Source organism: Aphis gossypii, chromosome 1 (assembly GCF_020184175.1).
Source record: "Aphis gossypii isolate Hap1 chromosome 1, ASM2018417v2, whole genome shotgun sequence".
Lineage (NCBI taxonomy): Eukaryota > Metazoa > Arthropoda > Insecta > Hemiptera > Aphididae > Aphis > Aphis gossypii.
Window position 1 is genome coordinate 28209398 of NC_065530.1, and position 27337 is coordinate 28236734.

Here is a 27337-nt window from a genome sequence, read left to right on the forward strand (position 1 = left end):
TATTATCTTTTTAAGTACCCAGCGTGAGACATGATGACACTGCAGTTAACCCTACGGCATTTATAATATTTACTAATAAAATGTAAAATAGTTCAACTTTACAAATTTAGGCTACGTTTAAAAAGGCAATACATCTTTTAATAAATCAATCGTGTTTGGACAATAATTATTATTAAAGATAGTACATATTATTTTATTAGGTATATGTTTGTATTATACAAGTATAACGCGCGATTTATTGTCGGTAGGGATATTATACTTTTCATGTTATTTTGTCGTCAAATCGTAAACCCCGGTACAAACACGGCGATGTCCGATTGGCGGTATATCTGCGTTCTATCGTAACGGGTACCTACCTATACGGAATTTCCGGTCAACTGCGGCATCGGTCAGAATTAACTTCAGAATGATAATACTACGCGCGCGAGAAAATCGGTTATAATGGATCGAAAAACTCGCAGCCTGCCACTCGTCGCAGCGGACCGTGAAAATAAATTAAACATCGCGCTCGCGAGTATATATAGTAATAATATTAATATAATATTACGACACACACACACACGAGTAGTACAGCACGTGTATTATATATATATATATATATAAAATATGAGAACGGGGTCGTCGAACGTCTACTGCTGTGATCTCGGACGAAGAAGCTCAACGACTGCTACCGGTAAATATATATAACTCGTTGTTTTACACGTCGTGTACGATCGGTTCCGGAGTATACATCATAATGTGTAATATTATTTTCGGTTATAATTTATTCCGACAATTCGGTAGAGTGTCGGATTACGACGCTCAGGTAAAATACATATTATACGTATATATATATATATACATACACATGATATATAGCGGTCGGAGGATTATCCCTTATCTTCGGCCCGGTACGACTAATAATATTTAGAGCCACCGACTAGCTTGCTGGCCGTTTGACATTAATCCCCGTGACCGCGTTCGCGGTATCGTAAAATACGTAATTCGTCGAACTAGACCCATTACGATTAAAATAATAATAATAATAATATTCAATGATAACGTAAAGTCTAAATGCCGTATACAACACGTCACGCTAAAGTAGAAAGAGCGCCGTGACAATCGTTTTAGAAATCCGCATCGACGGGAGTGGTGCTGCGGTGGACCTGTGCGGAGCCACCGAGATGACGTAAGTCAAAAATAAAAACATGACGTAGTGAACGCCCGCGTCTATGACGAAAGGCGTCTATAAATAATAATAATTATAATAACGTCGATATGAGACCGACTACTGGCCGAGGGGTAGGTAGTGGCGTCAGTGTTATTGGTGGTTGATGACGCGACTATTTAGACGGTTTCCACCGGATTTCACCGACGATTTCAGAGCGGAGGCGGACGAAATTAACAAATATTTTCCAGACGACGTTGTCTCCTGTCGTACATATTATACGCTCATTATATAACATTAACTACCACGTAATTACAATATTATAATGATGTATAATATACCTGGTACGGTCGATGCGACGTCGTTCGACGCTCATTTATTGTTGTAGCATATATAATATAAACTGTAGTGAGTTTGTTCCATTCCGTATTCGATTTTTTCTATTATAATCCTACCGAGATGGACACTTTTTCTGGTACTCAGGCGCGTGTTTTCCATACACACTGCAGGGATGGCTATATTACTGCAGAGTGAAAGGCTAAAAGATCGAAGTTCGTTTTAGAGCTCATCGCACATATTTCTTAAAGAAATCGTTTATTCTAACACAATTTAATTATATAGGAATTCAATTAATTTAAAAATAGTAAGACATAATATTATGGATTTATACATTATTGGATCTTGGGTTTTTTATTTTTTAATAAATTAAGTACAAAGATTATAGGTTAGGCTAGGTTTATAGAAAAATAAAATAATCCTAATCCTAGATTTTTGCTATAGATTCATCCCTGAGTACATAATCAAATTAAGATAAAAATTCTGATTGGGTTGATACGTTTTTAAAATATTTATTCGTAGTGATTATTTTATTACGAATATTCCAACTTTTCAAAAAAAAAAAAAAAATAGTAAATCGAGCACCTCTATTAATTTTTCTAATTTAGCGGTTAAACTTCGTGTAATGCGTCGAGATGCTGCAAACCGTAGTGTACCAAATACACATCATGGCCACCATATCCCTTACGAACTTTTTAGTTTTTATTCTATTTTCGCCGCGCAAACGGTTTGATTTGTTGCCACTGTGCCGACGCAGACCGCTATTTTATTACAGATCCCAAATGCGCTATTAGTTATCACAGGACATAGAGTACAGGCTATGACCACGGAGTGTTATAACGTGTATGGTCACCGAATGGCCTCAACGAATACAAATAACAATATTTTTGTTAAAAAAAAATTCATAATAAATAATGATAAAATAATTAACATTAAATATATATATATATATATAATATTATAGTGAGGTGCACACGTATATTATTATTTAACATTTTATGCACGACGTGTACTGCGTGGTGGCAAACTTAACGCGTATGTACAACTCGGTTTGTATTATTATTCGTTCTCCGAACACGATGGTTAACTATACCGTTTCGGCTAAAAACCCCATGACAGACGACGCTAAACTGTGGATAGACAGTGGTTTATTGACGTTCTGAAACGTGCGCCGACCGAGAATGATAATATCGTAAACGACCAAGTGACGCACAGCGCAGCGTCCCTTGTTTTAGAAATACGAACGCGTAGCCGATAACAACGACGACCTTCGTCCGGGCGAGGTCAAAAGAGCGAAAAATAAAATATAAAATTCTACTCTCCGGACGACAATAATATTAATTATCATATTATATTATAATATAGTCGTTTTACAATGGTAATCATAAGTAACTATAGAGTCAACAAAAATATGACGGTATTGAATATTCTAAAAAAATTCCGTTCATTAATGTTACAATTTTAATTATTTTTTTTGAACATTTATATTTTCTTCTATATTCGTTACCTACAATATTGTAACTTATTTATAGTAAACGAAAATAAAATAATTATTATAATATTTATAATTTAACTATTACTGGATAAATTACGTAACATTTAAAGCTCACTGACGTATAATAAATACACCAAAATATTGTTGTGGCATAGTTATACTAAACAACTAACAAGTTATATTATATAAATCAAAATGTATTTGACTTAAAATTGCCACTATGTATATTCGTATACATCATAAACATAAACTCTATAGGTACCTACAACTGGCACTAATTTAATTGCAGGAACAATTATATACATTCGTTGACAACGAATGCTTGTAGAAGACGTGCAATTTGTTTTTTTATCGCTTTTCAGCGATAAATCTATACTAAAATATACTATACTCAACGAGTTTCTTGGTCATTTAAAAAAATAATTTTATTAGATGTGCTGTATTATATTTCCTGCTTTAGTTGTTAAACTGTCGACAATGTAAAAATTTAACTGTTGTAGAAATTAGTAAAACAAAAAACTTACTGGAATTCTTAAACTTTTAAACTTTTATGCTCACTAAAAATTTTAACACTAGGTACTGTGTATTATTATTATTTTTATATTTTCAAACATGTTTGACTTGCCTTACGTATTTTGCAAACGATATTAAAGAAGTAGAAGAAAATCGTATTATATCGTGTAAAAATATTCATGTAACTGAAGAAGTAATGACGAATAGAGTTTATTAATTATATTTAGTGTCATGCAGCTTAAGAGTTAAAGCAGACTTGATTCTAGGTTCTTAATAAGAATATAGAGCTTTAACATTTTTTGTATAAAAAATAACATATAATATAAAAATGGGTAGCTTTTAGAACGTGTTCCATACATATATACAGCAACAAGGAGTAATAAAGTATGTATTAATGGTTCAAATATCAAAAAAATATTACTCGCTATATAATATAACATAATATACATACATCATTTTACCATTTTATAATATTATATTTCAGACAGAATTGAAAGCTTTTATTAAATAAAATTTTGATAAAACTTGGTTATTTTAATTATTAGTAGATTACTAAAACTATTTATCATATTTTATGTATTATATTTTATGCAATATACATTTGTGTATTATGTTTCAGCCGCTTCAGGTCAGTCACTCTACATAAACATTGAAAATCGTTATGCATATGTTTGCTTAAAAATTAAAATGCATAATGTAATAATAATTTTATTGTTACGATATTTTTGTGTAACAGTATCATGGAATACGAGTATATTTAATATTTAAAATATACCTAAATTTTTAAAGATTTTAACAAGTAACCTTGTGCAAGTAACATGCATTTCGTATCTAAACGAATTTACTTAATGTGCAATGAAATTATTGCAATACTTCTATGGTTTTGTGTTCATAAATAATATAATTATTAATTTATTTTGTAAAAATTTGCTTTTAATTATTTTTATCACGAAGTATTATTTCCGTTTCAAACACGTGACCATATTGTATTAGATAATCTATTACAAATCCAAATTTGATATATTATAATCAAATTGTAGGTAATAATTACATGGTATGATTACTAAATTCTTATAAAATTGATTTCATATAGGTTATATGTTTTTTGGTATTCTTCACTACAAATATTTTATATTTCGGTATAAAAGAAGTAATACAATAATATATGCTTTTTTTATCATATACGCAAACCATTTTTTAGTACCTAGGTAGTAATAACACCCAAAATGTAGAAATCTAGAAAGAAATTTCAAATTTACGAAAACAAATCAAGCATTTTCAGTTTGTACTTTGATTGAAATTTTTTTTTTTTTTTTTTTTTTTTTTGATAAACATTTATTAATATTAATATTTCTTATGCAAATCTCATGAATTAGAAGCATGCATGTGTTTTAACGTAATTATTCTGTATTTTAGTAAATGATTTTGGGCTTAAATTATTTTTTTGAACTCAATACTTTCAAACATATATAGAAGCTATCTTAAATTATTTTATTATTTGTCTTCAGTAATTTATATTGTATAACAATTAAATATATAATTACATGGGTATCTAATATATTTTAAACACAATTGGTTTAATTAATTTATTATTTTATCAAATATTTGTTACCTATATTGCACTTACTATGTTACTATAAAACTACAAAAAAAAAAAAAATATGTGTAGGTATAAAAATAGAAAAAAATTGAGTTTTTTGTTTATATAGATGTAAAATACGTACAACTAAGTCTCGTTATCATAGATATCTATATACAATTTGTTACTGGGCATTAAATCCTTGAGTGCTATAAACCCCAAACGATCATATAGCCTTTATCAAAGACGATAGATATTTGTTTTAATTTTTATAAATTACTTATGGTAGCTTAAACTGAGCACGTTATCGCTCGTCCTTTTTAATTTTCTAACACTTCACATGGCCATGGCCAGCCCCACTCGATGTAATTATACACGCTCTAATTGAGTCTCATTAAAATCGATATAATATAATTGAGGTGACAGACAGTATAGCTTCACGCCGAAGCATTAATTTTTCAACACTAAATTATCATAATTCACAGTGGAAGTGCATTATGTTGTATAAATGTTGAGAGAAGAGGGTGGGGAAACGCACCTGCTTTTATTTTCGTTCCGAGCGTGGCAAAAGCTCTGAGGTTAACTGATTTGGAAGGTCGATTGCTCAGCTGGACACTTGGTATGCGCAGAGTGTTTTTTTAACCATATTATGTTTTGAAGGGTTAACGATTTAAATAAGTTTAAATAAAAAAAAGTATTTCACTATCAATTCAGCGTAAACAAAAAAGAACGAAAAAAAACAAGCAGCATGTCGGTGCTTCGTTGTTTTAGTGTGGAGACATACGCCTATATATCCATCCCGTTTCGCTCACCTCGTTAAGGATTAAGTCTCGCGGAAATTACGTTTTAAATAAAAGTTAGCTCAGATTATTATTTTGTAGTTTTTTTTTAAATTTCAGTCATTAATCATTATATTATTTAAAAAAATAAAACTTTTATGAGTGTCAAGTAGCGTTTTCAGTTTGTTTTAAATTTTGACTGTACACTTAAGTTTTTATTTTTCGTTATTTGTTGATGTTTCGTATAGTTAAACAGTTGAGTTTAAAATTAATACATATCAAAATTCAATCTACGTTCAATTTCCGATCAATGCTTTGTCTGCACATGAATCTTTCGAAGCACGTCTACTATATATCCTTCTATCATACTCCCTCCACTTTAAAAAAAATAAAATTGTTTTCCAGAACATATACGTATATAAAAATAAACATAAATCATTGTAAAATCAATATTTTCACTTAGAATTTAAAACGCCTTAGTTTCTATACAAAGTTTATATACATCAATTTTAAATTCTAATTTAAATTCTAATATTAATTATTTTAATTGTTATTTAAATATTGTACTCATATTATAAATAGTTATTTGTATATATTTTTTTTTTTTTTAATGTATTTACTATAGGTTTTAGTGTTCAGTCAAAATATAACTATCATTATTCACTCAATTTAATTATATTAACTTAATTTTAAGTGGAAATTTAAAAAAGCTGAAACTATACGAATGCATAAAATATTTTATAATACGGATTAGGTAAATCATAACTTTCAATACCTATTGAGAACTAAATATGGATATTATTTAACTATGCAAACCTTACACTGTGTTTTATTACATATTATATGTGTATCTTTATTCTATATGCATTATACGAATAGTATTTCATTACAAATTTGACTAATAATAACATGAACATTTATTTATTTATTATTAATTTATTTATTTTTTTAAACAACTTTAGTTTTAGCATAATATTATACATTAATTTAAATTACTTCGTGTTCTGAAAACTTGTTTAAATAAATAAAAATAAAAAAATGAAAAAGTACTTATTAAATAGTATCATATAAACATACAAAATTATATACAACTAACTTTTATTTGAAATACGTTTGATTTACGTCTTTTAAATGTTGTGCGAAAAAAGTATTATGATAGCATAATAACTTAACATTTGTAATTTTCATAAATTTTATCACACACAATTTGAAAATCATGTAAACATATTACTTACTAGTTTATAAATTGTATTCGAGAAACTAAACGGCGACGTATTTAACTTTAATATATTAGCTTCCAAAAATTATAAAATACCATATTTATGATGTAATAAAATAAGTGTATATCTTAATAAAACAAACTTTATAGTCTTATAGCTTATGTTAAAATTGATGCAACCGCGTACATCTACTTTAAACAAATTTTAATAATCACTATGTATATTATATTTCATTTCTACCTTCATTAATAATATATTATTCTCCACAATAAATGTATATGTGTGTTGGAAAATTTTAAATATATATAATACCTTATCAAAATAAAATTATACTCTTTTGTAAATACAATTTAATTTAAACTTCAATTTTAAAATCTTATCAATTTATTATACATGATACTAACCTAATTTAAATAGTTTTTACTTATTTATATTGTAATGAATTATAATAAAATTAAAATATATGTATAGAATATAAGTATTATATGAAATCAATTAATATTTAAATTTAATACATTATACAAATTTAAATTTAAAATACAATTAATACACCTAAAAATTACTATAGATAATAATATGTATTAGAACATTGTTATAGTTATAATCAAGCATGATTCTACATTTATATAGATAACCGAATATTGTTTGTAAAGAATACGAATGCTTTTTATGCAAGTATGTGTAGTTAAGGTGTGTTTATTATTAAAATTATTATACATTTATATGTTTATAAGTAAAATAAATTTGTATATAAATTCAAATAATTCTTAAAATTATCACGTGAAATCTTTTTTGAATCATATTAAATAGTGTATGATTATGAGGTAATACATTATGGTAGTTTAAAAAAAAGTATGACATTCTACGTATAAATTTGTTATTTAAAAATTTTAAAATAATAAAATTCTTCAATGTACAAATATCCATAATAATACATCCATAATATTCTATGTGCGTTTTTATTTCAAATATAGAAAGAGGAAAGTAGAAAACTTTAAGTTTACCAAAAGACTCAAGGTTAAAATATAAGTTTTGATCAAATGTGGAATAAAATGCGTTGAAATTTACAGAAAAAAGATGAAATTTTTTCAGAATAATTTTTATATGTTTATTAAATTCGAACTATATTCAATTTTAAAAGTAAAAATTTAAGAAAACGTGTTTTATTTAAACAACTATAGTCTATAATATAGTTAACCAATTTCACATGAAAACGTGGGGGTGCTTGGACGGCAAATGATCAATAAATCCAAACTGTGACCAATCACGTGTTTACCATTCACAAGCCATTTTACTATGTTTGAACATATTTAATAATTTACCCCAAGTAGGTAAATAAAATATCCTTTACGATTATACAAATATTATTAGTTGGTATTTATCTAGTCTAATCATCTCCCAAATATGATTAAACTATTATTTTTATTTTTGCTATAAGAATATAACGACTTACGATTTTATAGTAGACGTTATGTTATTTCAAAAACATATATTATAAATTATATAATATTATATACTGTAATCATAACAATGTAATGTACATTGCACATTATTTCGTTTATATTTCTCTTTTTTATTTAATATACCTATATAACATGATTCGTAAATACAATGCTCTTTTATTTCACTTGATCGATTTTTACAATTGATATTAAATTTAGTCATTTAGTAGTTAGTTTCCCATGTAACAACACGAACACTATACTAGTATGTAGTATGCTTAACGGTTATTATTTTATCCTCATGTTAAGATATTCTCGATACCTAAATTTCCAGCTTTGATTTCTGGTATATTTACAATGAACCATTATAAAAATATATTATAGATGTATGTACATAACGATATAATTATATTTTGTTTGTATGCAGCACGTTAGATTATTTGAAGATATTATAGTCCGAGTGATTACCTAACTATTTATGTTACTATCTTAATAAGTAAGCTTTCAAAAAAATAGAAATTTATAAAAATCATTATTTTATTACTATTATATTATCTTATAACATAATATAGCTTTATTTACTTTATCACTAATAAACTAATAAAACGCATACAATAGTCTTGCATTATGATTGTCAACACCAGCATCATACTCAGTTATAAAAATATGATTATTATATAATATTTATTTTTATTTCTATAGAAGAAGTAATTCTTAAGAAATGTAAGAGTTAGAACGGTGTACTAATATTATTTTCAAAAATCGATTAAGTATACATTTTATATATAGTTCGTACTAAGGGTAAAATACAAATTATATACGTACGAACGATTTCCCGGCAAAATTGTACGGTAGAATAATAATCGAAAAAATAAAATCATATTAAGTATTGGTAATTTGTCATCTTATGGGTTTAAATATTCATTTAAATGAGTTAAAATCGAGAAAAATCCAAAAACTAATATTTGTATGTTTGAAAGCCACTCGTAACAAGGTTTTCCTTAAACGTATCGTTGTAGATTATTAATAATAAATTGCGATCAAAAGTGAATAAAGGTCTATTGCAGAAGGTAACTAAAATATAATGATAAATACCTAAAGGGACCTAACCACCAAAAAAAAAAAAAAAAGAGTCGTTAACGTAAAGAGTCTAGACAGTAGATAACCGATTAAGTTATATGACAGAATGGAATGTGATAATACATAATACTATAATATTATATAATATTATGTTCAATCGATTTCACTGTAATTTAGTCAACACATTTTATACTTTATTACCATCTTATGCCAGCTAATAATTTATAGATGTTTCACACGCGTTACCGGCGGCGTACCTCCGTCAGCGGTAGCAGCTATATATGTGTTATATTTTACAGTATTTTCGCGAAAAATCGCATAACATTATAATACTAGTAAATATAATACTATGCATGGTGGATAAAAAATTATGTACTTATTTAGTCATTCACTGCTGCAGTACCACAGTTATTTATCATTATATTTTGATGTTTGAAAACTGGTCAGCTGTTACCTGGCTATTATATTAGTCGGTACTGAGTTGGCGTGTCTATCGAACGATGGAACGATATAATATGTGAAATACCGAAATCATAACAGTATTATTATGCCAAATCATGTTTTCAACATTGGTGTAAAATGGTGGTTGAATTACGTGACGTTTCATTATTCACGAAGATTTTGCAGAAGACACCGTCAAATATTGTTCACGATGTTTTATGAATGAGAAAAACCTTTAAAGTAACCTTGTTTTTTGTGACGGTAATACTGAAAATTTCGTTTTTTGTCATCTCACCGAATATATTTTAAGGTACTAATGATGACGTTAGATATTAGGTATATAGAAACACGGCGTGTAACTTTTGAATATTATTATCACATCACCACCACGATGCACTCGCATCGACGACCGTATATTATAAATTATGATTTATATTAAATTAGTATGACCATAGGTCGGTAGCTCCCGCCGCGAATAAGATGACTCCGTTAAGTCTGCGACCATGCCTGCAGGCTCACCGCAGCCGGGTCGGACGTCACAGAAGATACTCCGCCATGAGTATAATACGATATTAAGCGTCTTACGGTAGTTACAGACCTCGTGTAACATAATATGTAATATATGTATCATGATATACTCTAAGGTAATTGAATTCATCCGATACGGTGTCGACCGGTAAACGCAAGTAGATACGATAGCTTTAATAATTATTATTACTACCGCGTTAAAGACGTTAACTCGACAGATTCACTAGCGTAGTTGATAATATTACGATATCACAAGAATAATAATATTATTATTATAGTCTTCCGGTTGGCGTCGCGGTTTCTCGTCGGTTCGACCGTATTCGCGGTTATTCTTGGGTTCAGGTATCCAAAGACCGTCTTTTTTTTATTCGCGTTTGAAACGTGGTCACTCGTTCAAAGGTCCATTATTAACAACACATATCGAAATTTGATTTATGTCATTCGTCTACCGCAGGAATTTAAGTCCCTCAACATTTAAAGTCTTAAAGACCACGGTAATGAAGTTGTTAAATAATAATAATCGATAATTTATATTTTAATAAATTTAAAAAAATTTAAATTTTGATATTAAGAAGCACTACCATACTATACTGAAAATTTAACTGATAATTTAAATGATGTATGTAAAAAAATATTATATAACTGTTGCTTTAAATGTGTTGGTCATTGATTATTAAGCTTAATATTTTATAATCAATGATTTGTCTTGATTTTAATATAATACTAGTGTTATCCTTTTCTGAGAACTTGGGTACTTATAAAACAAATTGTTTGAACCATAATGACAGCCACATGAATAGTGAATACCAAATAAATATTTTAAAACAAGCTTTCTTGGAATTGCTTTTTCGAAACTAATGACAATTTAACTTTTAGTTTGTTATCACAGTAATCCTTGAGTGGTAAACGCTTTAAAATTCATAAACTAAATAAATAAATGAATTCAAACGTATTATCCTAATTATTACACTATGATGTGCAGTCGTATATTGGTGAATAAATTTTCTATTGTGTTACGGTAGATTATTGATCGTATATATTAGAAGTTTGATACCATGTTTCATAGAGATTTTGGTTCTGTATACCATTATTTGGCGAGACGATGATGGATCACAGTAGTTGAAAATATGGTAATTTAAAGAATTATATATTATGTGGGTGGTTTGTCTTCATTTTTTTTTTGTGCTTCCTTCTGAATTCTGACACCCTAGCCTGAATTGTAATTTTCTATATCCTCGATGTATCATGAAATATTTGTCACCGTGTATTTTATTTGGTATGATATACTGTGTATCAAATATTTATTTTTTTTTTTTTACCTTTTTTCGTATAACACATTAATATCTCATTCATAAAAAAATCTTTGACGTTATGCAGGGAGAAATAGACATCAGACAATTTGTCTACAGTGTTCACATTTTGGTTTATATTTTTCTTTGATGTAGTTTGAACAGTTAATGTATATCAACATTATAATATTATTATAATAATCTGTTTATTCTTTGAACTTCGACGTGAACAGTTTTACAAATACTTATAAATATGTTGTTATGGTTACCATAAAAAAAATATATATAATAAATAAATAATTACCTTTTAAGTTTAATTTTTCCTTCTTACAAATTCGCATCAAAGACACGCACGCTTCAATTATTCAAACAATATTTAGTATAGTCACTAAAATACAGCATGTTTAATTTTATAATCATACCTTATATAGGCAATATATTTACCTAAATACTATATAGGCTTAACAAATAATAAATGCAATTCTATTTATATTTAATTTTAAAATGTAGTTTGTTTAAAAGTAATTTAATAAAATTAATGAATATTTTAGTAACTTATTTATTTTTCAGAATTATAGAAAAACTATCATAGAAATTTTTGTAAGATTTGTTCAACAATAATATATGAATTATCATTGTTAATAATTATTAATCATTACGTAAGTTAAAAAATTTTTATATTCAAATCTAAATCCAATATCTTATTTAGTGGAAGTTGAGGTTTTTAGTAATTCGAGTATATTAAAGCATTAGCTATATAGCTTTTAGGTGCTTTTCTTTGAATATTCAAAAATAAAAAAAAAAAACAATCTTTCATAAAATATAATTTAATAACATACTACGTGTTTATGGCACGTAGAGTGATTTTCAACGAAATATTCTTTACTATCACCACTAGCCATTGATGTAAGTATTTATATTGTATTATTAATTATTTTGTATTTTTTTTTTTTTATTACGTTACCTATTGGCTATTGTTAAATTACAGCATTTGGGAAAGAAGAAAATTATTAAGGAAGTACCTATTATAGATACTTCTGCGTATTATTAGATAATACATTGTTTCCCGGTAATAAATTATATAATTTTAAAATACAAATTTCAATAATTAAGCCTAAAATATTTGAGTGAATATTTTTTGATGTATAACTACTATATGCGTGTTTGTGTGTTATTAGAGTTTTAACAACTTGTTTAAATAAAATTCCTCTTCCTATCATTCCCAACCCCAATAATAACAGTTATATTTTATTACTGTATCACACTTGTACTCATTCTAATCATAACCTTTTAAATGTTACTATAGCAATAATAATTGTCAAGCTATAATGTAATATCATTACCAACGTATGATATTTATGTGTACAATTGTAATAATATTTAATTTGTTGATTGTTGACGCATTATAATTACATTAAAGTATTATAAATAAAAACTTTAATCCCCGAGTCTAAATGCATAACTAAACATAAACTTTTTTCTGGTATAAAAAAAAAATACGATTATGCTCCATTCATACCACTCATAATACAAACTGGCGAATGATAGAATTTAAAAATTAGAAAACACGAATAATAATAGAAATCATCAAGATCCAAATAAATAGAAATTGAGAAAATTCACAGGAGATTAGCTATGATAATATACCTACTTTAAATTAGACATTACGAGCATGTGCATAGTGAAGTACCCATATCAAATTACGATACAAAATATTTCCTCTAAACAAAAGGTGAAATTATATAAACTCTTTGATTTTCTCATACTATTGAACGGATCTATAAGCTTACCTGAATTGTTAAATGATATTGGTATAGAACTCACTATAGGATTATATAGGCATGGTCATTTATTTTATATTGTGCCCAGTAAACGTAATTTTGTTCTTCATTGCCCCATTAGTATAATTGTACCTTTGTTACAGTAATGAGTCTTTAACTTATTTTCATTTTCTCTACGATAATAGTTTCAAGTTAAAAAGATAATTGCATGTTTTCTAAAAAAAAAAACCTTTATACTAGGTATATTGTTCGTTACATTATGTTTGTACCAAGCTCGTAATTTAAGTTTTTTAATTATTGATGATAAAATATTTAGAGGCTATTTCAAAACTATTACCAAGAAACAATATACTATCTAGTATCTATAGGTACTTACGTAATTTATATTTATCCTCTTTTCCATTTGCTGTTTTAATTTAAAAAGAAAAATTAAATATAATAATAAACCGCGAAGGTTGTAATATTTTTATAAGTGTTAAAATTTACAATGTACAAATAAATTGTTTTTTTTTTTTTAATTATTTTTTTTAGTAAAAAAAAAAATATATATTATATAACTGATTTAAATATTCTCTTGGTATATACTCGTAATTGATAAAATGTCAACAGTCTACAGAAAAAATAGATTTAAAAAGTAAAACAAAACAGTAAGTATACTGACTTAATATCAGATTTAAAATACATATTACTGCTTTTATTATTATTTTTTTCAAACTAAACCAAAACTGACGTTTTACAAAAATATAGGCATAAATAATATACAACATGTACCTCCTCTCAACACCACTACCAACGATGTACAATATTAAAGTTTATACAGTACTCTGCGCTCGGGGGTGTTATAACTTATAATATTATATTTAAATAAACAAATAAAATAAAAACATAAAAAAAAAGAAAAATTGAATTTGGGTAGCATATATTGTTAAGTAGTAAAAAAGTTAAATGTTTCGTTAATTACCTCTACTTAGCTTCGTAAAACTTTTCAAAATGTACTTCTTTATGCAATCTCTTCATAATTATGGCTTCCAAAATTATATATTTATATTATGTAATTTAAGACGTCAAATAGATTGTTAGGTACAAAACTTTTTTTTTGTTTTAATACCGAAACGTATGGTAAACAGAAAACTTATGCGAAAGTCAGACATACATGGTGAAGTGGAAACGAGAAACCGGGGAAACCACCTACGCGGTTGTAGAGACGTTCGCGAATGTAATTATATATGTATATAGAAATCATAAGAGATTGCGTAGAATTTATTGTTTATTTATCATTGTTATAATAATAACATAACATTAAATATAATTGAATTTTTTTACTTTTACAGCTTTACATCACATTTATATATTTATAAATAATCTCAATAGATGATATTTAAACACTTTTAGAATTTATTTAGATACATACATCAAACGAATATTAACATTGAATATAATATAACTCAATATTTAATATTTTAAAAATACGAATTTTAAAGTACCTATACTCATTAAATAAATCTGTCATAAAAAATCACACGAAAAATAAAAACAACACTTAATGCTATGAGGGCATGAAATAATGAACCGTTGCGTTGGACCGTTTATTTTTGGTGAAGCAGATTATAAATAAAATTAAATATTTTTTTTTTTTTAAAAAGTTAATCTGTTGGGCGTAGGTTTTTAGTGTACCTCATCATCGAGTAAATCACTGCTGTAACAGAAGACATTGTGTTAAATTTAAAATTAACGATAAATCATTGCATACAAAAAACGAATCTTAGAGCAGACGGTGAGATGGCCTGTCAGTATATATTTCTACAAATGTTTTATTTTACACCTATTACCTATTAATGTATTCTTATTGATTATTTATTTTTCTATTAACTATACAGTTGGTTGAACTATAAAAGTTTACTCGATGAATAATATTATAAGTGGCTTTTATTTTTCTAATAATATTTTAAATTTATTTTATTTATTGAAATCTTAAACACTATACTCTATTTAATAAAATAATTGTTGTAAATAATTTTATTTCATCTATTTTAACGAATTTTGTCTGGTCATTGTGCATATGGTCTGGAAATTGCAGATTTTTTCCTGATTTGCCCGTTGCATATAATATTATGTATCATATACGTCAAAATTCGAACAGATATAATAGACTAATGTTACCGACTTACCGTTATATAATGGAAAAATGCACCTTTATGTTTGTCCATTTTTTGGAATACTCGCAGATACGATTAAACTTTATCCCTGCCATGTATATTATATATAGTGTCGATAACGCAACACTCTGTATATGTTCGACCATTAAGCCATAACGATTCAAATCGAATATTCGTTTGCGTTATGCATTGAAACGCACTAACCCGGTAGTAGAAAAAAATGGAGAGAAAATACCCCGTCATCACATTTGAATGTCAAATGTACTCAAAATATATGTTTATAGATTGCAGTATCATCTAAAATATTTCGTACGACCAAAACGGTGGTGGGAATCGCGTAAGGACCGATATAATTTCCTTGCCATTTTTGTCATTCGAAATTTTGAAGATCCTATGTAAACAGGTATTATGAATTAAAAATATATATATATATATATTAAAATATTTCATACTTTTATACATAAGTACTCGTCGTAGAACATTATAAGTGTTAAATAATAGAATATTATTCAATTTGAAGACGATATTCTCTCTACGCTCCATCGCTCACACCGGCGTGGAACGTGTCCAATCATATTATCATTATGTTGAACCTCGCGCGTAACGAAATTCATCATTGTTCTCTTATTGCCGGGGCTCGTTGTCGTTAAAGTTCTAATAATTATTGTTAGGAATTTGAATTACCTACGCACAATAATATTATTATTGTCGACAACACGCCATTTCGGCTATAACGCTGTGTTGGCGTTTTACTTATTGGCCATTGCCGATTACTCTTCACATTATATTGTGCGTTGTGTGTTTTGGTTTGTACAAGATAAATGTATAACATTTTCCTCGCCGATCGCACCACCTTTTACCGCCGTGCCGCGCACTCACGTGTGCACACGCGGGATACATTGTTAGTGCCATCGATCAGTATCGTGGACATTTGAAATGTTTTATTTACGGGCGATTTATCATTTTCTCGCGAAACTATTGATCGCCGCCGTAATGTATACACTTAATATAGGTATATTGTGCACGTGATAAATCTATATCGAAATCCTTTGATTTATTTCTTTTTAGAAATTCGCCGGACCTAAAACGAGATTTCGTTATTATTGCAGTCCTCATTGGCGATTCGTATCTAGTTTCCCATTATCGGACACCGATCGCTGAATTGTTTTACCGCGCACGTCACACGGCTTAAGAGGTACCTATGTCCTATTTGTGTATAATAAATAAGCGAGATGACCGGATGTATACACGGCAGGTTACTTAACGCTGATCTTTTAGCAAAACGTATCTATACTTACTACGAGGCGGCAGTTATCGTAGCCAAAAACGACCATGTTCCGTCGTAATTAAATATTCCGCGCGCAAGTTTTATTTTCGCGTCGTCGTACACCTTATACTCAATATATCACTACACGACATTGTCTACGACATATAAACTTAGTTCAGTCGCACGTGTTGTATAGAAATGTTCGAATACGCGTACAAACTGAAAGTCAATAAATACAACGGATGTAATTCCGTAGTACTTAGTACTCTCGACTAATTAATATATACATCTTTTCTGTTATTCGACAATACAAAATGTAATAAAGCATTTCAGAACTAAAAATTTATGAGATCTATTGCGAAAAACAAAACTTTATGATGAAAATTCATTAATTATTATGTTTCGTTCCATTTTTAGTGTTTTGTGTTTTTTTTTTTTTGTTTAATTAACTATTTATTTTTTTAACCTTGTGTCATTTGATAAGAAGTATTTCGTTTGTAACAAAAGCTCACACTTTTACAGACGATAGTATATATTCTATAAGATAAGGCGCATTGTTTTATGAAAAAAAAAGCAATTTGTACACTACGATTAATATTCGCACAGAAAATGTAATGTATACTTAAGATAGTTATAAGCACATCAATGAGGTTAATGTTAATTAAAAAATCTTTCAATCAACAAATTAAGATGATGAGATTTTTATTTTTAAAATTAACTGTAATGAAATTAGATTTTGTGAAATATTAACTATCGTAGTACACCTATTTAAAGTAATTTTATAAACAATTGGTCTTTAAATTATCCCAATATTTAAAAACAGTTTAAATAATTACTTATTTAACACATATTATATACTTTGTAGATAAATTTATTTTAAAAAAATATACCTAATATAATCTGTAATATAATGTAATACAGATTTATGAGTGATAATTTATAAATATGTGATAAAGAAGAGAAAAAATAAAAATGTTGTTACTTGCAAAAGAAACTTAACTTTGGATATAGCGGAATAGGTAATAAGAAAATTTAAAAAAATGATCTGAAGATTAATTTAAATATTATATATTATTCTTATTTTACTAAAACCTTTTATTTTTATGTGTAAGATAAATAACTAAATAAATTCAATTTCATATATTTATTTATTCTATTTATTTGTTTTATCAATAAAAGTAAATTTGAAATTCGTTTGATAATGTAAATACTAAAATACCATACGGTTTATGTTCACTTCAGATATTTAAATTACTGTGCTATTGTATGTATTTGAAATTCATAGATTTGCATAACAATAGTTGCAACTATAGTTAAGTATTGTTTATAAGTTAATTAATATCTGTATACAGAAAATAAGAAAATACATTTTCATGAATTTAAACAGCGCAATTTTCACTTTGTTTTTCAGAGGTATACTACTAATGATTAATGAATACACATCCTCTTACTTGTATTTCGTACACCTATAATTCTCTTTTCTTTTTCAAATTACGATATCAAATTTATTATTCTGTAATCATTAAATTTGATTAAGTCGTATAATATATATAATATACTGAAATAGTAAAAACAACGAAATCCAACTAATATTTAACTAATACATGATCTATTTTGAAATATTTTAATTAATATTAAATAAATATGTAATGCATTACTTTTATTTTACTGAACTGTATTTATTATAGTTAACTCAAATTTCAGAGCAATTTATTTTATGATAATTATTGGTTCAGTGTACTTTTTTCTCTATTTCAAGATTATTATTTATTAGAATTGCTTTTCAAGAAATAAAATAATAATTTTTACTTAACTTATAATTATTAAACATTTACTGTTATATTATGGTTTTTTTTATACATAAATAACCTGACCAATTTTGCTTTACAAATTTTAAGTACCTTCCCTGGGTAAAATAAAAATAAACGTTGGTTTTGTCTGTTTAGAGCAAACAAGATAATAACTATTGTGCCTTGTAATAAGAATACGCCAAGCGACCTATCCTAACTTAACTTAAGCGTGCATTTCTCCGTAAAATACGTATTTCCGAGAAAACATAATTTTTTATTATTACTAAAACGATTTAGGTACGTATTTATTGATTGCGTGAATACGTTATTCACGCGATGTGGCTAAGAATCGACAATTAAATTCATCTTTTAGTACCTACTGGCTACTTATTACTATTTAACAAATTCTACTTTTAGTACAAAATACTTATTTCCATATGATTAGAATAACACCTTGACCAGGTTAACCAAGAATATGTGTGCCAGACACTAATGAATAAATACATTAAAAACCTAGATATTGTTTAACCTATAGATTTGGTTTATTCAAATGCCGAGGTAGGTATTTTGGAGGATATTTATACTGGTGTATTCATTGAATCTCTTGTGTATGATATAAACGAATCGTAAATAATGTATTTTTATTGGTTATGGTAATTAAATAAAATAAATATTTGAAATTAAATTATGTAATCGTTATCCAGAGACCAGGATATTATCTTATAATATATTTTAAAATGTGTATGTTAGGTACTGCTCGTTTAGTTAAGACATTTTTGTTTAATAATCGAGTTAAAATTATTAATTTACAATATAATTTATGTACTAAATTAAGTGTACATTTAAATATTTTGTTTGAACTTTCGTTTAGTAAGTTGTTTATAATTTACAATGAGAAATAAGTATTTACAACTGTATTCTATACATTTCATGACTTTTTTTTATAAATCATAATTTTTAATGATAATAATTGTGGTTTTAACATAAATTGATTTTTGTTTTGTTTTTTAAGTTTCACAATTAAAATTGTGTTGATTATTCAAATATGTTTAATAAATAATGCAAAAGTTAGTTATGTTTATGTCAAAACAAATTTGTACGAACGATAATCAGCAATAAATCATATTATATAATATTATTATGCATAATTCATTATGTATGTTTACTTCTGGAAAAGATGACTTTGCATATATTTCATTTATAACCAAATAGGCCATACAGGTATTCAGAAATCATTTTCTACACATAATATAATACAGACTAATGGTTAAGTTAAATTGAATATTTAAACATTTACGAGTAATTTGATTTAATTGAATTTCCTTGTTGATAATCAAATATTTCAATACCACATTACCACCTTTATAAAACTTTATATATTATTCGATAAAGGATTTTATATTCAAATCGAATACTTTTGATATACCTATAATATATTAAATATACAAAATCAATATTTTAACGAATTTTAGTATTATATTAGTATTATGTTGGTATAGTTCTACTTAAATATAAATAGTATGTTTAAATATGAAAATGTTGCATAAGTATGTGTATCTGCCCAGAAAAATAAATTTTTTTTCGATGTAGGAATGTTTATTAAAAAGTGTATAAGTGGAAAAATTTGGACAATGTATGACACAATTGAAAATGGAGACAGATTTGAATAATTGAATAACTTTTAAATTTACTCTCTATTCATTGAACTTTCATTTCTGATGGAAAATATTTTTACAGATTATGTATATTTTTAATTTATTTTAAATAAATTATCTATTTATAATATATTTTAGATTTTTAGTTTTAGTTTTTCTTTATTATCATGATTTTATAACAATACACATCGACTAGCATGCATTATTATATTACATACATATTACATATGTTATAAAAGAGAATCGCTGAAAATCAATTTACTAACACAATACTCTCAAATAAGAAAAAAATATATTCAAATACAATAAATAAAAATATTAATAGAAGAATACTAGTGCACTGATATGTGGTAAGTGCTCAATTGTAGTATTCTACTCGAAATTTCTCAAATTCTATTTTCAGGAAAAATAGTTTTAATATTATCTCATATTTAGAACATGGTTATAAATATGTAAGAATATTTTTATTAGTTTTAATTTAATAAGAGTTAATAAAGAGTAATTTTTCATTATACAATAAGCCATAAGGTAACGTTAAATGAATGATGGTAGATAGAATAATAACCTTGCTCACCTAAATAACAAAACTGTGCAGCTAAACGTCTAAAAGTTATTTTACGATAAAGTTCTTTAATAATATGAATATATAGAGCTATACTTTATTTTTGGATTTGTAGCTATTGATTTAACTAGATTTTAAACACCAATAAATTCTGCCTTAGTGAAATGTAAATTTACATCAAAAGAGACAGGTAAAAAATAAGTCAAAGAAGATTTGGGTTTCACCCTTTTCGAGTAAAATATACCTTTCCCTTTTCGACCAGTGACACTTTTGGTCAAAATATACAGTTGCCTTTTCGGTCATCACAGTTTTCTATAAAATTTATAATTATAAATTAACTTGAAAATCTTTATACTTAATTAAATATTAAATATTATTGTGTCTATTAATGTGATTTTTAATTATCAAAATTATTACATACAACTGCGTGAATAATAATGCATTCATGACTATGTCAAAAATTAAGATTAGATTTTATTTTTTATAGTTAAATTATAATTGTTTGACAAATTTATGTGAAGAAATATAATAAAATAAAATAATTTAGTATACAATTTTTAACATATTTTTTACCTTAGTCAAATTAAAAACAAATTTTATTATTGAAAAATTTTACTATTTTTATAGTCATCATTCGTTAGTGTAAGTTTAATTTCGTTCATAGCAGACGTTTTGAATATAAAGATAAACCTAACTTGTTTTGAAAAAACTATAGTATGTTAGATAGATAGGTCACACAGTGAATAAAAAAAAATTCTAACATTTAATCTCATAATGGAGGTGGAATTTTCAAATTTAAGGCAAAGTTTTCTAGGATAGTGTAAAATATCCGCTCACTAGAAAACCACGTGATAAAAATATAAAAATATCACAGCAGATATAATATACAATAATATATTGAAATTGATTTAGCATTTATTTTTATTCTTATTTAAATTATGAATATTTAAAAAACGCTGATTTTTTTTATCAAACCTATTTATTTTTAATGAGAATAATTCAAAAATAATATTATTTTTACTATTTATTATATTAATTACAACTTCCTAAAACCATATAAATATAATTTGATAAATGTTTATCTATATAGGGTTATAAGTTGACACGAAAATGTAAAAGTCTTAGAGAACTCTATAGTATAAGGATTATAAAAGTTATAGAAGATTCAATATAGTTTATTTAATTAAATCAGAAACACATCTTACGCGATATAAAATGAGTTTTCTTATACCTACATATATAATAAGTAACAATACGCCATTTATTTTCCAAGTGTGATAAACCTTCTGTCTTTGTATTGTATATTTGTACGTGTTCGTCTAGTAAAGGTGCTATTATTGGAGGTGTATTGCATTTTAGGAGCAGGGAATGTAGTTTCAATATAACTAAATTACAGATGATAAGCACGAGGTGGATTTCAAATCGTGAGTGTCGTAAAAGAACGTATAATATTAATATTAAATATAACATACGATTTAATAACCACACGTCGTGTTCGAAACTAAAAACAAATCGAGAAAAAATATGATCATACTCGTTTAAATATACAGTTCGCGTATCTTTTTCGTCACTGCTCCGACGGCGGTTAGCTACGTTATGGTTTTGATGTTTGTTAGGTTTTCCACACTTGCTAGGCGATGCAACCGGAGAGAATTTGATGCACGGAGAACGGAATACATTTGTCGAGGACTTAACAGATTTCTTAGCGCCAAAATTACCTGAAAACAAAAAAGATAGTTTTAAAAAAATTTTCAAACTTTTTATTATAAATTATATAGTATTTATATTTAATTAAAAAACAGCAACATTGTTCGAACGTAAATGTTATTAATTCTTTTTGACCATAATACATGTCAAATATGTTTATCTTCTATACATCAAACCAGTTATTATTTAATCAAATATATCCTTGTATTCAGTGTTGTATATACTTTGCAGTAGATGCGGGACTTATTAAAAGTTTAACTGTGATACAATTTAATATAAAAAACCTATTTAGTTCATAAAAGTTCATATAGTGCTATCCGTTGTATGGTTGCGAGGACGTTTTATTAAAATCACACGGATTTTTTTTTCTTAATAAAATTCAAGTTTATTATTTTACCTTTAACGGCACTAACACAATAAAATATGTTTATCACAACATTCTGTGATATCAACTGATTCATAAATTGAACTTTACATTACCTAGTACACTTCAGATATCAATATTGAATTGTATTAAAAGATTAGAAACATATATTGTATACAAATTAAAATTACCGAGAATCGAGCAACTTAAATAATATGTGTCATCTATACCTATTTTATAGTTTATAAGTAAAATTTTACATAGAATCTTAGTTTTTTAATTGTATTACTATTATGTAAGTAGGTAATTGCATGTATGTTTATAATATTATAATCATACATGTACATTAATTTGTAATTATATTATTGTATTATAGTTATGTTAATTATATTTTGTTTTTCTTCAATTACACAGGAAAGTAAAATAGGTATACACTTTTACTGTTAAAATAGATCTATAATATAAATAAATAATATAGCAACAATTTAATAATAAATCAAAAATGTCATTGCATATAATAAAACGTATAACTATAATATAATATAACTATTAACTATATAAGTAAAAACTTTTAAGATCCCGTAAAAATGTTTTTGTTTTTATATATTTGCTTTTTTTATTGTTTAGGAAATGGCCGATAAGTTGAATAAAACTATGAACCTTATACTAAGACAGCATAATATCTCATAATGCCACAAATAATATATATTATACAAGCCTGTCATCGACCCTGTGGCAAAATATCTATTTTATATTCACAACAATTTAATATTATTATAATGATTTAAGACATTTTTCTAAATAAAATGTGTTATTATTATTATTAATTATTATTTGTGTTCTTGTATCATTATGTAATAACTAATAATGTATCGTGTATACAAAAGCTCATGTTCACATAATATTTCACATCATATTGGTATATATAGAATCTATGTTTATTTTATACTATACACAAGACAGGTACCTTCATTTTTTTTTTTTTTGAAAGATCGAAAATAGATCATTTAATATGTATACATCTAATGACTAAAATTATGCACAGTAGGGCACATTATGTGTAATACGAAATAAAAAAAAGTATACAGGACTGTCGTAACTGTAAAAATTATATTATAACATTAATTATAATATACACACATGTATAATGTGTATATTATATAATATTACATCCCAGACGTTTTGTCGTTTGTGTGATTCGTTCATGTATAATTGTAAACTAATAAACAATGGGTCTGTGCTACATAATACACGCGTGACTAAGAAATCTCTTTTAAAAATATCCACAACTCTTTGCAGAATTGAAATATCGAAAAAAACACATCTTCCAATACAGCACAAAGAATGTCGTTTCATTTAAGTATGGTTACAATATGTCAATTTAATATTAATACTCACAACACTAAACGTAAAGTACAATAACAACAAAGGGAATTACATAAAATTTATTATTACCATTAATATTTAATACTAATACTTATCAGTAATTTATTACTAATATTTAATTTTAACAATACCTATACATTTAAAATATAATTATGTAAAGAAAATAATAACTTTTTACCGGTAAAGTTCATCTTAAGAACTATGATAAATTAATAAATAAGTGTCCTCACATTCAAAAAATATTAAAAACATATCTAAATATATTATTTATTTTAATATGTGATCATATGAAATAAAATATTATATAAATATATATTTAATTATAATGAATCATTATTTAAGTAATATTATAAACGATACATTTTTAAATTCGAAGCATAAAAATATTTATCTTTTTAAAACTATTGTTACATATTCTCCTTAAAACTAATTTGGATCGTTCTCTTCATTCGACGATGGATAATAATTGTTTCTTTTATAATTTTTGGATAATTTAGCTCAAGAATACATTAACTATAAAGTTCAAAATGTATAAAAAAAAGTGCATAAATATTATAAAAATTGTATACAGATACAAGAATAATTTATGTATAGGATCTTATAATACATTTTTAAGAATTCTAACCAATTACATATTTTTATGCCTTAAAAAACATTTAATTTTTTTATAGGTATAGGTTGCGAAATTGAGTAATAAACTACTTATTTGGAGCCTTTTATTTAATTATCAAGTATTCTTAACCATTCATAAACTTTTTATCAGTATTTATAAAAATAAATCGAAAATTACTATTATACATAATACAATATATTATGTACTGAAAATGTTTATATAACCATTTGGTATTTCATATTTGAATTTCATCAAAAAAACAAAATCAATGGATTTGGCTATAAATTCCTTAATTTTTTTGTTTATTTTTCTCGAATAGTTTGAAAAATTCTAATAGTTTTTTTATTTTGACCTAACCTTGCGCACAAACTAGCTCCAATGTTTTATCCGAAACTGCCCTCAAAGATGATAATCGATAAATTCGTTTAACTACTTTTCGTGTATACAGACAAAAAGAAAAACACACACACATCATTGTAAAATCAATACATCCATCGCTCCGCTCAGAATTTAAAAAATAAAGATAAATACACATAATTATTGTAAAAGCAATGTATTCATCTCTTAGGAATCTAAAGTATACATAATATCAGCCACTTTTAAGTTTATGGAAAAATCACACGGATGCCCCTAAAACCGATACAATAAATCAACCAGCACTAATAATTTTAGCGAACGATCCGTTAATCAAATTTTAGATAATATGAATGACACTGCGTTCACGTTGCTGTGAACTCTTTGTACTATTATTAGTATAACTATTCATAGTGGTATAGATATACACAGATCATATTTTGAAATACCATGATGTTAATTAACAAATGCGTATTGTACATATTATTAATCACGAATAATACCTATAAAAGATAAGTTCAAATATGTTATTTATCAATTTATGTAGGTACTTAAAAATATTTAACGGCAAACAACTTTTTTCAAAGTATATAATAGTCATAAATCATTTAATTTTCAAATTATAGAACTATTTTAGTACTCAAATACTTCCCATATTAATTAATTTTTATTCAAGGTGTATAATAATTCTTACAAGTCATAAGTCATAAAATTCACTTAATGGCTACAGTATGAATCATTTAAAAAAAAAAAATCATATAATTTTTTCTTTTTGAAATTATATTTACTAGTTAAATTGATTTAATAAAATAGTATCTAAATAAATTTAAATAAGTAAGAATTAAGATAGATTAATACAAAATAGATTATAGCTTACAATATAACAGTATACATAATTATAATAAAATAGAAAATAATTATCAACTAACCAAGAACTTTTTTTTAAACTTATTTTAAATTAATCAGTAAATATTAAAATTTATTAATTATTAGTTTGTAATAGTATTATTACGGTATGATTTTGGGTTAAAAAAATGTTACTATACGGTTAAATACTATCAAAACTTTAAAGCAAATCAGTACTGTAAATAATAAAAAATAATTTTATTTTTTATCATAAATGGTCTAAACTTTTAAAATTGATTTTTAATTGCATTGTGAACAAAACATAACTGTTCAAATAAATAAAACTGGCATGTAATATACTTTAATATTTACATTTATCTTGTGTTGAACTCGTTCAAAATACATATTAATTCTACAAAACTAAAAGCTATATAGAAGTAGTAGTTACAAAGTGAACAATATTTAGCTCTTAAAACATTATACACTATATAATAATAGTTTCTGAAGCAGGCAATCCTTTTATCTCAGCGAATATAAAATATCATTGTCATTTTAAGAGGGTCTATATTAAATGAAACATATCAAACATAATGTAGGTACTATTATTTTAGTGGCGGATGGTGTAATAATTTTTTTTCGTATAAAAAATGAATTAATTTTATGACTTTTTATTTTTTTCAAAATAGTTTATTATTTTAATACAAGAAAAATAAAAAGGAGTACCATTAAACTTATATAAATTAAATGTACTTATTTAAATTACTCAAGCTCGCTTATTACAATTTACAGAACACGATTTCGTTATAAGATTCAATTTATGGTGAAAAATATTTTAATGACAAAGACAGATAAAAATAAAAATCTTTAATTGTTAAAAATAGAGCAATCATTAAATTCGAAAAATAATTGTTATAGTTATTGTAAAATTCCAATAGGCGTTTTTATATAATAAATTTTGAATATTTGAAAATAAAATAAAAACCCAAACGTTTTAAAAATTACATCAC

The 27337-nt window shown here is 25.9% G+C and overlaps 1 protein-coding gene across 3 annotated transcripts in view; it reads right to left on the minus strand.

Moving 5' to 3' along the window:
- Positions 1–27337, minus strand: part of LOC114121609 (ankyrin repeat and fibronectin type-III domain-containing protein 1) — a 145986-nt gene that overhangs the window by 76055 nt on the left and 42594 nt on the right. For 2 of the 3 annotated variants that reach the window (XM_050210639.1, XM_050210636.1), the window contains exon 4: positions 22595–22778. The exons of the other annotated variant lie outside the window; for it this stretch is intronic. In XM_050210639.1, the coding sequence (XP_050066596.1) occupies positions 22595–22778 (184 nt within the window). The remainder of the gene's footprint in view (positions 1–22594; positions 22779–27337) is intronic. 3 annotated transcript variants of the gene reach the window in all.